A 17,159-nucleotide genomic window follows, 5' to 3' on the forward strand; every position below is an offset into this window, starting at 1 on the left:
TATAATACGGTTTACAGTATTGTTTGCACAGATCTGTGCTTTTTGTACTGCGAAAATATAGGCCACAGTAGCCTGTAGCTTGTATGCCATACAAGTGACTGTTTACTTGATTATTATCCATTAGTGTCTCCCTCTCTCACATTGCGTCCCATTATTCTCTCTCTCCCCATCAATTGCCATGTGTTTCTATCTGTGACCAATGCTCTGTTGGAGCCACTGACCTGGAAAAGGCATAAAAAGTCTCATTGGCTCCAATGCTATCTATAGATGGTCTAATTAAGGACTTTGGCTGTGCTCTCAGAGCAGGGCCTGTTGAACTGCTTGATACTTCCTATGAACATATTAAACTTAGATATTCCAAGGTTGCTCGGCTTGCTGCTTTTGTGGGATATAATTAGAGGAAACTGTATTTTTTCAGTTTTCTTGTTATGCTAGTTTCAGCCTTTTTATAGGGTGGATTTCGGGGTAGTAACTAACACAGCTCTCAGTTTAGCCTGGCTGTTACAGGGGGGGGTGGGGTTATAGTAGGGGGACCACACATTTAGGCTACAGTGATCATTTTGTAAGATTGGCATGAACGGGCAATGTGGCACCTAGTTTAATATCTGAGTTAGGGTGGTCCTGGAACAGATTGGCATGGTAGGGGGCCACTCGTTTGTCCTGGGGTGTTAACGAACCAGACTGGTCCTAGGTCAACCTGACTGGCAGGGATAGCCTCCCCAGCATCCCTGTTCTCTCAGGGGGCTGGGCAAGCTATCCTCAGGCTCCACCACCTCTGGCTCCTGCCCTGGATTCATGCATTTCTGGTTGGAGGAATCTGATGTTTCAGCCCCCACTTACAGCAGGTCTTTCCAATGCAGCCTGACATCCAGCCCCAGCCCTAGCAGAATCATCAGCAGCAGTGAGGCCTAAGCCAGCCTAGACAACTGGAGCTCCGGGGAGGTCTGCCTGCTCCGCAGCTCCATCAGGAAGCACAGCCAGGAGGCCTTCCAGGCCAGACTCAACAGCTCCAGCTTAGCCAGAGGGCCTTACAGCAGAGCTCGTCCCCATGGAGTCCAGGGAGGGCCATGCAGCCTCGTGGAGATGCATGAGGGGGCAGAACAGGCAGCATGGGGAGGGGGAGCCTGGTGGGGGAGAGGGAGAGGGAGGGGGAGGAGGGCTGGTTCCGTGCAGAGCCAGTAGCCAGGACACCACAACAGCCACCAGCAGCAGCAGCAACAGCGGCAAAACGATCAACACGTTATTGTTGGCTGGAATAAAAGATTGAAGCCAAACTCAAGTTCTCAAACTTCCTGGACGACGTCGGTGGCAGAGTGCTCGTCCCAGGCAGCCTGGAGGCCTTCCAGAAACTACAGCCTCCCCCCCCTCCCCAGAGATCCAGCTCTCTCAGCCCCAGAACCTGTCCCAGCACCACCACAGGGTCGGAAGACGACGTGATCCAAGTGGAGTACCGGTGGAGGAGCAGTCCGCCCTGCTCAGTGGCACTGCAGCGGGGCAGGATGCAGGAGGAGCAGGGTCCCATAGAAATGCCTGTGGGCAAAGCTTACCTGGAGACAGACATTGACAGTGTCCGGAGGGAGGATGAGCTAAAGGACATTAAGTTCAAGAAGGAGAACACATTGTCAACTCTGGAGAGGGAGAGGAAAAGGGGTTTGGTAGGAACAGTGGCTCCTCCAGAATTGCGGCAGAAAACTTTGGGAAGAATAAGGAGTCCAAGTCCAGTTTTGTGGGATGAGGGACTAGTGATGAGATACCCCTACCGATCCTTCTCTCTACCCAGAGAGATCAGCATGGTGAGTGACAAATCGTTATGTTTCTTAATCTTACACTGGTGTGGTGTGACTTTTTTCTTATACCCATCATGTTTTTCTTCTGAGCATGATCAATACATTGCTGTGATTGCGCAATAGTGCGTAGAATCATTTGTGCCATTACCAAAAGCCAATAAACACATTTTCAAAAAGCCTGATGCACAATCATTTCAGAATATCTTCAACTAAATAATATCTAAAACAGATGAAGTCTAGTATTTCAAATGACATGCACCTGCAATGTTATGAGTATACTGACAAAATTGCAACTTATTTGACAGTTTACTTGGGTCGGGAAAAATGACCAAATATGTGTATGTCACGTGATTCATCTGCTGTATTTAATGAATGGACTGTACATGCTTGTATTTGACTGATTAACTGCAATGTGAAATGAGAAGTAATTCATGAACTCAAATTCTATTCATCGCTACAAACCATAGTAGATAATGGGCCATGACTGTTTGTGTCTTATCCTAGACCTAGAAGCTTTTGCCATGTTAACTATAGACGGCTAAGAACAAATCACATTACACTGTATTTGCATGTGCATTTCATTATAGATAGCACTAACCAGATTTCTCACACAAACTAGTCAACCGTATTACAATCTTGTCAATCACACATTTTCCAGCATCCCTATGTATGACATCTATCATTAGTGATTCAGTTGGTAGAGCACAGTGCTTGTGAGGTCCAGGATTTATATGATCCTTTTAGAAATTTAGCAGACGCTCCAGTCTTAGTCAGTGCATACATTTTCATACTCGCCCCCTGTGGTCTACCAACTGAGCCATACGGGACAAAGGATTGTGGGTAAGATTCCTGCTGGGACCATACATATGGAAATGTATGCACCCATATGACTGTTTAGATAAAAGCTTCAGATAAATGGCTATTATTATTACTTATCTCAGCATGTAGCCAAGTCTAGGAAGGAATATGGGTTTGCAAATACTCACAAGTTCAAATTCACGTTTGTTTATTCGTCACATACACATGATGTACTGTACATGGTATACAATGTGCAAGGAAATGCGTACTTGCAGGTATAACTCATTTAAACATAGAACTAACGTAAACAGGCAGATATATACTCCAACAACAACAAATGGTGGCCTCCACAAAGATACTTTGACCCTAGTCCGAGGCACAGCTATTATCATAAAAATAGACCTAGAACACTAGAATTTATGTACATCTCTCTACAGCCATTATACCAAGTCAACCAAAAAAGCTTGCCAATCACTAAATCAATATGGAATGTCGTGCATTTGCAGCTTCCGCTCATGCTTTCCCTGTCCAGAGACTATTCAATATCAGCAAGTTGACAATAATGGATTTTCTCTGTACTGTTTGTTACTCTGTAGGGCAGGGGTAGGCGACTGGCTGCAGGCCGAGTTTTGTCGGTGCGAATGGTGCGAATGGTCGGAGGGCCAGAACATAATTATAATAATTTGTACTCTGCAAATTGACCACAACTAAGCCCAAAAAGAGATTATACTGGAAAATCACAAACATTTCATACCTCAATTACAATGAGACAAGATCCACATGTCGCTTAATTTGTGGGAATCCCCCCCCACACACACACACAGACACACACTTGTGAGCCGGTTTTGGCATATTGCCGACCCCCTGCTGTAGGGTGTATGAGCGATGAGTTGTGTAGCCAAACAGAGTTCTCCACCATTCTGTGCGTCTGATTTCTGACATATATGCAACTCCCAAGTGTTATATTGTATAATAAAACATCAGTATGACATTATTTGTGAATAAAGAATATGACATCAAAATATTAAATATATGTTATCCAACAGTTATCGAGTTGGACACCAGAACGAAAATCTTGCGTAATTGCGCCAGATACTTGATTATGTTCTGGGGAGAGACGGGTTAGAGACCATACTAAAGAGACCAGCGAAGTCTCCACCCATTTTTAAACTGCAAGTCTCTGCCAGTTTCGGGCAAGTCTACGGGAGATTCTCAACTGCATACTCCTCGTGTCCTCTCTCCTTGCCTCCTTCTTAAACCCCTTTGGAGCAGAAGTTCAGAGAGGCGGGACCTCTGCCTTTCTCATCCAATGTGCTTTGAGAAAGAGGAGAGCAGTGTGCGATTAAGATTCTCCCTGTGAGCCAAATGTCCCCTCCCCTTTCAAAATGTGAAAGTTGCATGCACCTGAGAAATTGTGATTTGTCCTAATAATCAGTGAAGAAAAATCACCATAATGGAACAAAGTTCTTTGTTAGTTGTTGCATCCCACAGTCTTTTGACAGATGCTGCTACTTTAAAAAAAATGTTACTTGCATCTGTCCACGAGAGATTACAACAGATATTGCTGCTGTTGCTAGGTGCATTGTAAATCAGAATTGTTTAAGTTTTAATATGGGTTTCATTGGCAACAAGGGAAATATTCAATGTCTCATTCTGCCTTTATGCAGTAAAGATCATATGATATTTACTTTCAAGGTTTTCAAAAGCCTAAATATGTCTGACACATCATCTCACCATAGGTATCACAGACAGTCAATAATGAGAGAGAAAATAACATTGCTCAATTTACTGTCTGATTAAATTTCAGTCTTTGCCGTCACCTTAGCAACTGCTTGAAAAAAGGTGGGCGGTGAGGGGGCTGAGAGACAAGTGTGTATGTGAGCTTGTTTGTGTGTGTGTGTGTGCGTAGCTGTGAAGTTAATTTCTCTCTCAGTAGTATTTTACAGGAGCCCTTGTACAATACACGGTGCTGGTTGAGATCAGTGCTGTCACACCCATCACAGTCCCATCCTGGCATGTACATGGCCTTCTGCTCTCATCACACTTCCTGTGAAATAACCACTGAATTCCTTAACTATGTGTTTTTTATCACTACTTTTTATGACTGCACAACGCAATAAATGTGTTTTTCATTTTTTTACAGTAATGAAACATATATTGTACACACAGTACCAGTCAAAAGTTTGGACACACCTACTCATTCAATGGTTTTTCTTTATTTTTACTATTTTCAACATTGTAGAATAATAGCTGTCGTGTCTGTGACGATTCTGGAGAGTTACGTAGTGAAGTCATCAAAACTATGAAATAACACATATGGAATCATGAAGTAACCAAACAATTGTTAACCAAATCAAATATATATGTTATATTTGAGATTCTTCAAAGTAGTCACCCTTTGCCTTGACGACAGCTTTGCATGCTCTTGGCATTCTCTCAACCAGCTTCATCTGGAATTATTTTGCAACTGTCTTAATTAAAGGAGTTCCCAAATATGCTGAGCACTTGTTGGCTGTTTTTCCTTCACTCTGTGGTTCAACTCATTGAAGGCTAGGTCATCTGATGCAGCACTCCATCACTCTCCTTCTTGGTCAAATAGCCCTTACACAGCCTGGAGGTGTGTTGGGTCATTGTCCTGTTGAAAAACAAATAATAATCGTACTAAGAGCAAACGAGATGGGATGGTGTATCGCTGCAGAATGCTATGCTACAGTGCCTTGCAAAAATGTTCATCCCCCTTGACGTTTTTCCTATTTTGTTGCATTACAACCTGTAATTTAAATCATTTTTATTTGAATTTCATGTAATAGACATACACAAAATAGTCCAAATTGATGAAAAAAATAAAAAACAGAAAAGTGGTGCGTGCATATGTATTCACCCCCTTTGCTTTGAAGCCCCTAAATAAGATTTGGTGCAACCAATTACCTTCAGAAGTCATATAATTAGTTAAATGAAGTCCACCCTGTGCAATATAAGTGTCACATGATCTGTCACATGATCTCAGTATATATATACACCTGTTCTGAAAGGCCCCAGAGTCTGCAACACCACCAAGCAGGCGGCACCATGAAGACCAAGGAGCTCTCCAAACAGATCAGGGACAAAGTTGTGGAGAAGTACAGATCAGGGTTGGGTTATAAAAAAATATCAGAAACGTTGAACATCCCACGGAGTACCATTAAATCCTTTATCAAAAAATACACCACAACAAACCTGCGAAGAGACGGCCGCCCACCAAAACAAAGAGACCAAAGATAACCTTGAAGGAGCTGCAAAGCTCCACATTGGAAATAGGAGTATCTGTCCTTAGGACCACTTTAAACCGTACACTCCACAGAGCTGGGCTTTACGGAAGAGTGTCCAGAAAAAAGCCATTGCTTAAAGAAAATAATAAACAAACATGTTTAGTGTCCGCCAAAAGGCATTAGGGAGACTCCCCAAACATATGGAAGAAGATACTCTGGTCAGATGAGAATAAAATATAGTTTTTTGGCCATCAAGGGAAATGCTATGTCTGGTGCAAATCCTACATCTCCCATCACCCCGAGAACACCATCCCCACAGGGAAGCATGGTGGTGGCAGCATCATGCTGTGGGGATGGTTTTTTATCTGCAGGGACTGGGAAACTGGTCAGAATTGGAAAAATGATGGATGGAGCTAAATACAGGGAAATTCTTGAGGGAAACCTGTTTCAGTCTTCCAGAGATTTGAGACTGGGACGGAGGCTCACCTTCCAGCAGGACAATGACCTTAAGCAATATGCTAAAGCAAGACTCGGGTGGTTTAAGGGGAAACATTTAAATGTCTTGGAATGGCCTTGTCAAAGCCCAGACCTCAATATGAATCTGTGGTATGACTTAAAGATAACTGTACACCAGCGGAACACATCCAGCTTGAAGGAGCCGGAGCAGTTTTGACTTGAGGAATAGGCAAAATCCCAGTGGCTAGATGTGCCAAGCTTATAGAGACATACCCCAAGAGTCTTGCAGCTGTAGCTGTAGCTCAACAAAGTGTTTACTTTGCGGGGGGGTGAATAGTTATGCACTCTCAAGTTTTCTGTTTTTTTGTGTCTTGTTTCACCCCCCAAAAATATTTTGCATCATCAAAGTGGTTGGCATTTTGTGTAAATCCATTTCAGGTTGTAAGGCAACAAAATAGGAAAAATGCCAAGGGGGTTGAATATTTTTACAAGCCACTGTATCCATGCTGGTTAAGTGTTCCTTGAATTCAAAATAAATCACTGACAATGTCACCTGCAAAGCACCCCCACACCATCACAACTCCTCCTTCATGCTTCACGGTGGAACCACAAATGCGAAGATCATTTGTTCACCTTCTCTGCGTCTCACCAAGACACGTCAATTGGAACCAAAAATCTCAAATTTAGACTCATCAGACGAAAGGATAGATTTCCACTGGTCTTATGTCCATTGCTTGTGTTTCTTGGCAGAAGAAAGGATCTTCTTCTTATTGGTGTCCTTTGGTAATGGGTTCTTTGTAGCAATTCGGCCATGAAAGCCTGATTCCCATCAGTCTCCTCTGAACAGTTGATGTTGAGATGTGTTTGTTCATTGAACTCTGTGAAGCAATTATTTGGGCTGAAATTTCTGAGGCTGGTAACGCAAATGAACTTATCCTCGGCAGCAGAGGTAACTCTGGGTCTTCCTTTCCAGTGGTAGTCCTCATGAGAGCTAGTTTCATCATAGCGCTTGATGGTTTTTGCGACTGCAAGTTCTTGAAATTCTTTCAGATTGACTGACCTTCATGTCTTATAGTAATGATGGACTGTCATTTATCTTTGCTGATTTGAGCTGTTCTTGCCATAATATGGACTTGGTATTTTACCAAATAGGGCTATATTCTGTATACCACCCCTGTCACAACACAACTGATTGGCTCAAACGCATTAAGAAAGAAAGAAATTCCACAAACTAACTTTTAACAAGGCACGCCTGTTAATTGAATTGCATTCCAGGTGACTACCTCATGAAGCTGGTTGTGACAATGCAAAGCTGTCATCAAGGCAAAGGGTGGCTACTTTGAAGAATCTCAAATATAAAATATATTTTAATTTGCTTACCACCTCTTTGGTTACTACATGATTCCATATGTGTCATTTCATAGTTTTTATGTCTTTGCTATTATTCTACAATGTAGAAAATAGTAAAAAATAAAGAAAAACCTTTGAATTAGTAGGTGTGTCCAAACTTTTGACTGGTACTGTGTATATAAATACACTACCGTTCACAAGTTTAGGGTCACTTAGAAATGTCCTTGTTTTTGAAAGAAAAGCAAATTTTTTTGTTCATTAAAATCACATCAAATTGATCAGAAATACAGTGTAGACATTGTTAATGTTGTAAATGACTACTGTAGTTGGAAACAACAGATTTTTATGGAATATCTACATAAGTGAATGGATGCCATCACTCCTGTGTTCCAATGGCAAGTTGTGGTAGCTAATCCAAGTTTATCATTTTAAAAGGCTAACTGATCATTCGAAAACCCTTTTGCAATTATGTTAGCACAGCTGAAAACTGTTGTTCTGATTAAAGAAGCAATGAAACAGGCCTTCTTTAGACTAGTTAAGTATCTGGGGAATCAGCATTTTTTGGGTTCAATTACAGGCTCAAAATGGCCAGAAACAAATATATATATATATTTTAACTCGTCAGTCTATTCTTGTTCTGAGCATGAGGACAAGTACACAGTCTAATGTACTTGTCCTCTTGCTCAGTTGTGCACCGGGGCCTCCCACTCTTTCTATTCGGATTAGATACATATATAACTACATTATAAATGTTATTGTGTGAACTGTCTAGTTCAGTATATTTCAATGAATAGTTTTTATTACGTGGTATATTAAACTATATGTTTTCCTCATTGAAAACAATAGACAATGAAGTTCTACTATTATTCATGAGATAGCTCAGTAAAATATTGCTGAATGTCCCTGCCACTTGATTAGCACTGAACTCTAAATCTGAATGGAGATGAAAATTCCTCGTATAGCATGATCTCACCTGATACATAATGTACAAGGGGTGAGAGAGAGAGAGAGAAAGAGAGAGAGATTGAGAGAGGGAGAGAGAGAGAGACGGGGAGAGGGAAAGAGGAGAGAGATATATGGAAAGAGAGAGAGGGGGAGGGAGAGAAAGAGGGAAAGAGGGGGGATAGAAAGAGAGGGGCGGATGGAGATGGGATAGAGAGAAAGAAAAAGAGAAAGAGAGAGTGGGGGGGATCCAACCTAGAGAATCCAACCAATTTGCAGTGGAGATGAGAGTTTCATTCCTCTCCACCGCCTGGTGACATAACATGTGAAATTCAACAGATGGGGCCACCTGTTTCCCTCCACCTCTCTCTCTCCCTCTTTTCTCTCTCTCTCCCCTCTCTTTCTTTATATCTTTGTTTGCTCTCTTTCTTTTCCCTTCAGCTCATTATAGATATTGAGTCACTGCCAGCATCTATTGGGGGGGGGGGGGGGGTTGCTATGTATCTGCAGTCTCTCTTGTTCTCTCTCTCTCTCTCTCTCTCTCTCTCTCTCTGTCTCTCTCTCCCTCTTAATATGACAGGATTGTTCTCTTCACACCTTTGCTAAATGCAGATATAGCCTGACGTGCTCTCTGCATGAGCGATAGAGAGAAGTAGAGAGAGAGAGGAAAGGAGAGAGAGGATTTAGAAAACAAAGAGAGAGAGCGGGAGTGAGTGAGGGCGAGAGAGCAGAGATGGAAACGAAGAGTGCGAGTGTGAAATGAAATGTGTGTGTGATTGAGTGTGTTGCTACTCAACTGCGACTAGCAATGCTTTTGGCAGTAGTCTACAGGGCCAATGGACTCGTCCGTTCATCTAATCTCCTGTGATTTCCTTGTAGGTTCCTGATGAGCAGATGAACACCGTAAGGTAAAATGACGCTCTCTTTCTCTGTTCTTCCCTGCCTACCTCTATCCCTGCCTGCGAAGCACGAAGCAGCCCCCTCAGATCCATCTCTCTCTCTCCCTCTCTCTCCCTCTCTCCCCCTCTCTCTTTCTTTCTAGCTTTGACTCTTTTTCTCTCATCTCTCTCATTTTGTCTCTTTCACTTTATATTCCCTCCCTTGCTCTCTCTCTCCTTTCTCTATCCCCCCCTCTCTCTCTCTCTCTCTCTCTCTCTCTCTCTCTCTCTCTCTCTCTCTCTCTCTCTCTCTCTCTCTCTCTCTCTCTCTCTCTCTCTCTCTCTCTCTCTCTCTCTCTCTCTATCCCTCTCTCCCTCTATTTTATCTCTCTTTCTCCTCCCTCTCTCCACCCTCTCTCCACTTCTCCTCTCCTCCGCAACTGGGGGTTTCTCCACGCTTATCGGAGTTGAGTAAACCAGCTCTGGATCACACAGCAGGGCTTTCACCAGAAGCCCTAGCATACACACACACACACATATATACACACACACACACAAATATACACACACACACACACACAAATACACACACGCGCGCACACACGCACACACGCACACCCTCCGCACTGCTCCCCTCACACATACAGCGAGGAGCGGAGGCAGAAGGCAGCAGGCAGCCAGGTTTCTGTGTCATCATCACCAGCACCAGCGATTCACAATGAGGCTCTGTGTGAGCACCAGCGGAAGGTACTGCTTCTTCAACGGAGGGAACGTCTTTGATTTGGGATCTGGGGTTGGCATGGTGTGCGTGTCTGTCTGTGTGTGATTTATTGGTACGTTTGCGCAGTTTCAGTTTGCTTCACATCGGTGTGGCTTAGAGCTTGTGTAGCATTTGCAATGATAATACAGTTCACGATTTGATAAGGATACTATTAGAATGCCTCATTAGAGCATGTAGCTTCACTTATATGCATTTACACTGGTACAGTTATACCACCGATTGTTTTTCTGGCTTATTGTTCAATACAGTGAACATGTCAAATAAGAAGTGGCGTATATTGTGTTTAAACAATACACAACAGACACATCCTACTGTCCTCTGAAAGCGAGAGAAAAGGCTTGGCTAAAAGGCTTGCTAATATGGTGCTTAAAGGTTTGTTGCGTGAACTAGGATGTGTCTGTGGTGTTTTAGCACTCTGATATTCTAATATTGTTCTGGGAAGTCTCTTGTGGTTTCAGCGAAGCCACAAATCATTTTTTTTCAGTGCACTGTCATTCAGAGGGAGAACAAGAGCTATATAGCCTGGTTCCTCTCTAGGTTTCTTCCTAGGTTCCTGCCTCCTAGGGAGTTTTTCCCAACCACTGCTTGCTCTTTGGGGTTCTGGCTCTGTATCTGTAAAGTACTTTTGTGAAAAATACATTTAATGAATTGATTAAATAGTGATACCTAGGTAAAAGTATTCTTGTCCTACGAACAGTCCTTATAAACCTCTCATACCCCTCTCATGTTATTAAAATAGTCCTGGTAAATTTGATTGCCTCTGCAAAATGTTATTGTTCCTCCCTCAATTATATTGTTTTTAATGCAACATCATTACATATCCATCAGATCAGCTCGAGTCTTCTCTTGTGTTTTGGTTGACTGGCTGCAACACGTAGTTCTATATACCTAGGCTATAATACACTGTGTAAAGTTTTTAAAGATTTACGAGGTTAAATTGCTTTTCAAAACACCAGGGAGGGTAAATTCATTTGATGGACTGTTTCACCAACAGCCCAACAGTATTGATTATCGTCACCTCTGTGACCGGTGTTAGCCGCTAACTGTTTGGCATTTTAATTATACAGTACAACATCACAAGTGCCAAATCTACATGAAATTGGATGATAAAGTTATTCTCTATTCTCGCCTTTGGCTTCACAACACACGATTGACATAAAGAAACATTTCATCCCCTCTTCTTTCTCCCCTATCTTTACAAGGCTGGTCGATGACATGTTGATTGCATGTTCATGTAGACCTACAGGGAAGATAGACCATGTGGAGACGTTCACATTGAATCATATCTTATTTTATTCACTTCCTAACTTGTTGGATAAGAATAGGACAGATTTTCTCAGGGTACCGGTTGTCACTAGTTACCACAGCCACAAAGTCTGTATATCGAAACAATTCATGAGAACAAAAACATAAATGTGCTTTTTTTGGTCTTCAATTAAGGTTAGGGTTAGGAAAAAGGCTTACAGCGTGGTTAAGGTTAGGTTTCAAATACGATATCAAAAAGAGGAATTGTAAAAAAAAAAAAAATAGGTGGGGTTTAGCCATAACTAGGACTTTGTGGTTGTGGTAACTGTTAGTGACCATCTCAAAAAATCAAATCAAATCAAATTGTATTTGTCACATACACATGGTTAGCAGATGTTAATGAGAGTGTAGCGAAATGCTTGTGCTTCTAGTTCCGACAATGCAGTAATAACCAACGAGTAATCTAACCTAACAATTCCACAACAACTACCTTATACACACAAGTGTAAAGGGATAAAGAATATGTACCTAAAGATATATGAATGAGTGATGGTACAGAACGGCATAGGCAAGATGCAGTAGATGGTATAGAGTACAATATATACATATGAGATGAGTAATGTAGGGCATGTAAACATATAAAAGTGGCATTGATTAAAGTGACTAGTGATACATGTATTACATAAAGATGGCAAAGATGCAGTAGATGATATAGAGTACAGTATATACATATGAGATGAGTAATGTAGGGTATGTAAACATTATATTATGTGGCATTGTTTAAAGTGGCTAGTGATACATTTTTTTACATCCATTTTCCATTATTAAAATGGCTGGAGTTGAGTCAGTATGTTGGCAGCAGCCACTCAATGTTAGTGGTGGCTGTTTAACAGTCTGATGGCCTTGAGATAGAAGCTGTCTCTCGGTCCCTGCTTTGATGCACCTGTACTGACCTCGCCTTCTGGATGATAGCGGGGTGAACAGGCAGTGGCTTGGGTGGTTGTTGTCCATGATGATCTTTATGGCCTTCCTGTGACATCGGGTGGTGTAGGTGTCCTGGAGGGCAGGTAGTTTGCCCCCGGTGATGCGTTGTGCAGACCTCACTACCCTCTGGAGACCCTTACGGTTGTGGGCGGAGCAGTTGCCGTACCAGGCGGTGATACAGCCCGACAGGATGCCCTCGATTGTGCATCTGTAAAAGCCAAATTTTGCTTTCTTGCTCTCTCTCTCTCTCTCTCTCTCTCTCTCTCTCTCTCTCTCTCTCTCTCTCTCTCTCTCTCTTTCCTATCTCTTTGTCTCCTCTGCTTCCTCCTGCATGCATTGCACCCTGCCTCAGCCTCACCACTGTCTCACCAGTGGCCTACTCTCTGGAATTCAAAATGTATTATGAGAATTTAGTAGCTTATTTTTTTCCCTCCTGCTGAGGTAGGCTCTGTTTAACGCAATGACTGCATATAATTTAACATTAGCTTCTTACTTCAATGTTATATTGATTGATTGATTGAATTGATTAAACAGTTGTAAAATACACCTCCACATACAAGTAGCTGGCTAAGTAAGACTAGCCAGAGTCCTTCAGCGTCACTGCAATAGAAGTCTCTGCCAGTAGCTAGTCACCTGACTGACTGTATCTATAAACGACGATTTCCCACTTGTGCGCCCATTCTTAGAGAGTTGTGTTTCTGTTTGTTTGGGGATGTCTATACACATGGCAGGAGTCTCAGGACGGTTTCAAAATGGCCTTTTGTCCATCATCTTAAAATGGCCTTTTGTCCAGCATCTCACACAGACTGTCAGCAGCATCTCTAGTTACCTACTTGAGCCTACTCCGAGCTGGGGTAGTTCAGTTCATGTCTCAGGCCCTCAGCCTGAGCCAACGAGAGGGCGGAGTTAGCCGTTTGAGAGAGGGGTGGATGTGCTGCTAAAACAACCTGCACACTGGGGTAGACGTAACATAGTAAAAGTACATCCGGAACACTCCAATTAGTACGATAGGTCACATTTGGTCTGATATGTATTAAGTAGTGGAAGTCTATCATCCATTTTGTACAATATGTTACGAATTTGCAAAAACATATGATATGTTACGAATTGCTAGAGATTTGTGTTATATGCCCACCCTTCCAACCTGACTAACAAGGTTAGTGTTGGGCCAGTAACCGAAAGGTTGCTGGATCAAATCCCCGAGCTGACAAGGTAAAAATATGGTGTTCTGATCCCGAGCAAGGCAGTTAACCCACTGTTCCCCGGGTGCTGAAGATGTGAATGTTGATTATGGCAGCCTGCACCTCTCTGATTCATAGGGGTTGGGTTAAATGTGCAAGATGCAATTCAGTTGAATGCATTCTGTTGTACAACTGACTAGGCATTCCCATTTACTTAAAATAAATATAATTCTTAAGTAAATAGTTGATTTTCTTTAGTGTGTAGAAAATATATACATTTTTACGATCTCCTTGTAGTTACGGCCCTGTGTTTGATGTTTTAAAGTGATTGGAATTTTAAAATATTGTCCCATGTACATTGTGTAATTTACTGATTGTCCCTAACCAACCCCATAGAGATATCGAATGTCAAACCAAATTGAGCATTGGCATTACGATCAGGTCTCGTGCAGCTGCGCTCCGAATTGATGATTACTTGGGTGCTGCCAGGTGTGGACATGTGGGCAGGATTAAAACCCACAGAAATCACAGTTTAGTATTTTTCATCCTTAATGTTGTTCTGGAGGCAGCTCTACAGACTGGTCACTCACTGGCTCAGCCACAAAGTTCTAAAATCTGATTTTGAACCTATCCCTAACCTTAATAACACTGCTAACCCTAATACCTAGCCCTAGCCTTACATTAAGACCATAAATGGCAAATGTTTTCTTTACAGCTGGCCTATCTAATGGGAAATCAATCAGTTATGCCTCCAAGACAAGACTCATAACAATAAACATCAACCTGCACAGAACTGTTACGGTAACCTTCATTCCATAACATACCGTTCTTTCCTACAGATTTGACTCCAACCCCCAGAGTGCCTCACTCAGTGCTACCGTGCCAGTGACCCCAGTCTCCCAGCCCAAAAATGATGAAATGTGTTGAAATCTCTCCACTGTGTTTCCTCATTCTGTCTCTAATTTCCTTGTATGTATTTTGGCCTCAGCCGGACGTAGTAGATGTACATTTTATCGAGAGATGGACCTTTGGCCCTGTCATGGTTTGTAGGAGTGAGGAGCTATGCAGTGTTGAATGCAGAACTGGTGAGTTCGGTAGAGGCTGTCTCACGGACTGGACTGGGCTAGATGGCTATTCGCTAATGAGCTTCTCAAACATGCCTCAGTGCGTTAGAAGACAGACCTGTCACCGGTTGGTCCTCTCTCTCTCTCTCTCTCTCTCTTTCTCTCTCTCTCAATCTTCCCGTTCTCTCGTTCTCTCTCACTCATAATATGTGAGATATTGACGGATCCTCTGCGGGGCATTACTGTGTCTCAATACCATCATTACTCTTCCCCGCTCCCTCTCTCTTTCTCTCTCTCGCGCCGTCTCTCTTTCTCTGTCTCCCCTCCACCCTAAACGGGTGGTCGACATGGGTGAAAACTGTGGGGTGCTGGTGTACCTGAGGAAAGGGTAGGCTCACTAATAATGTAAGCCTACACGTAGGTTGCGAGGGAGATGTTGATCCTCTCGCTTTTGACATTTATTTTCTTTGCATTGTTATTCAAACAAACGGCCTGGTTTCCCAAACTCAGATTAAGCCTAGTCTTGGATTAGAAATCACGCTCCATGGAGAATTTCCATTGAAATAGCTGTTTTGTGCTGGACTAGGTTAAATGAAACTAACATTCTTTGTTCCTGAGTTAGGATGACGACTTGTTATGGGGGCATCCTCTTTTTCCTAAGATGTCTTTTCTTTTGGGGCCTACAGTATCCTGTGTATGGACACGTGAACAGACAGTACACACACGCGCAAGCGCACGCACACACGCACGCACGCTCGCACGCACGCACACACACATAAACACACAGGCCTCCGAGCAATGTGCCTAATCATTCCCTGTCCATTTCAGCCACAGTCACAAACAATGTGTGGTGCAGGTCTCTCTGTGTGAGTATGTTGTATTTTGCATGACTTTAACCAGTTCTATAAACTGTTTGTCTCAATCAAAAAGTATTGAATATTTTCCACGATATGTTGCCTTTTGAATTAATTATATAATTTTGGGCTTTCATAATGTGTGACAAAGTCAACCTCCTTTTGAAAGAATGACCTGTTTTTACAATCTGTGACTCAGTGTTACTCTGCCAGAAAAGTTTAAGTGTAACTTTGGGAAAACAAATCAAATTCCAGGAGAATGGAGAATTCCCTGTAGGGTTGCTTGGCACCATAACGTGTTTTATATGCCTGAGGGCAGAGGCTGTTTTGATTTCGGAACAGCATGTGTTTGTGTGTTGTTTTCCGTCCGCTGTGTGTGTGTTGTTTTCTCTGTGTGTGTGTGCATGTGTTGTTTTCCGTCCATTGTGTGTGTGTTGTTTTCTCTGTGTGTGTGCGTGTGTTGTTTTCCATTTTGGGTGTGTAAGCACACTTGCTCGTGTCGTTTCTTTGCTTGTGTCGTTTTTACAACATTGGTTCCATCAAGTTTTTTGACATTCCACTGATCTCAAATTCCTCCCAGGATCTGACTATAACCCCTTCTCCTAGCTAAGTGCCAGCAACAGTGGGTGAAATCCCTTCTCCCAGTAATTAGCCCAATGCTGTTGGTAAGGAAATAGTAGGATGTGGTGGCTTGGAAATGAAAACTACAGCCCCATTTATACCTGGTTCTTAAATGCGTCCTTTTTCCTGATCTTGTCCACATTCTGATTGTGCCCACATTTTTGGATATGTGGGCAGTAAAGAGTCTTGGCCCTTGGTTATATGTCCTGGAGCCCTGCTTTAACTGGTCAAGTCATGTGTTAAGGAAACCCCTCATGGCAGATCCTGCAGATTGTCTACCTCCTGCGGGACCGAATAGAGCTTTGGCTCCTTGGTGGTCTGGCTGTGGCATAGAGTAGAGCCATGGCTGTGTGGTTAGGGCAGATATTCTGGCTGTCTAAAGGCAAGCCACATGAGTCAGCCAGGCAGCCACTCAGGGCTTCCGCTTTAATGCTGAGTCTGGGCCTGCGATCAGGGCTTTCCTGCCAGCTAATCGGTCTACCGGGGTAGACGAGTGCAGGGAGAGACGGAGTGATGGGAGCAATGCTTGGTTCTCTTTTCATCGCTCCCTTTCGTTCTTTCTCTCTTTTTCTCTGTCTTTCTCATTTATTCGCTCTCTCATCACCTCTCTCTCTTTCTCTCTCTCTCCCCTCCGTCTCCCTCTTTCTTTCTCTCTCGCTCTTCCTCTTTACTGCAGGATGGCAGATCTGAAAAGCAGGCCCTCTCCTCCCCTGCAGCCCCTGCTCTCTCTCTTCCCTCCCACCTCATCCCCTCATCACCCCTCCTCCTCTCGCTGCTCTCAATACCTTCATTTTCAGCCCTTCTCTGAAATGTCAGCATGGCACATGAGTGGGAGGCAGCTGCAGCTCCATCTGAATCGAGAACAGTGTATGTTTTCTCTGATATGAGAGGATTGGGTCAGAAAGGGCATTCAGAAGAGACTTAGTGAGGGAGTTTGACACCAAGAGAAATGTGTGCGTGTGTCAGTGAA

The 17,159-nt window shown here is 43.0% G+C and overlaps 1 protein-coding gene across 5 annotated transcripts in view; it reads left to right on the forward strand.

Annotated features, from left to right (window-relative positions):
* Window positions 1–1,263: 1,263 nt before the first annotated feature.
* Window positions 1,264–17,159, forward strand: part of si:dkey-174m14.3 (uncharacterized protein LOC563117 homolog) — a 44,931-nt gene continuing 29,035 nt past the window's right edge. The window contains exons 1-2 of one of the 5 annotated variants that reach the window (XM_046291929.1): window positions 1,264–1,793; window positions 9,461–9,489. In XM_046291929.1, the coding sequence (XP_046147885.1) occupies window positions 1,500–1,793; window positions 9,461–9,489 (323 nt within the window). In that variant the 5' untranslated portion in view covers window positions 1,264–1,499. Of the gene's footprint in view, window positions 1,794–9,262; window positions 9,490–10,062; window positions 10,207–14,543; window positions 14,736–17,159 lie in introns of those variants that run through there. The other 4 variants (XM_046291932.1, XM_046291935.1, XM_046291931.1 and 1 more) reach the window with 4 other exon arrangements.

Source organism: Oncorhynchus gorbuscha, linkage group LG12 (genome assembly GCF_021184085.1).
Source record: "Oncorhynchus gorbuscha isolate QuinsamMale2020 ecotype Even-year linkage group LG12, OgorEven_v1.0, whole genome shotgun sequence".
In the NCBI taxonomy this organism is placed as follows: domain Eukaryota; kingdom Metazoa; phylum Chordata; class Actinopteri; order Salmoniformes; family Salmonidae; genus Oncorhynchus; species Oncorhynchus gorbuscha.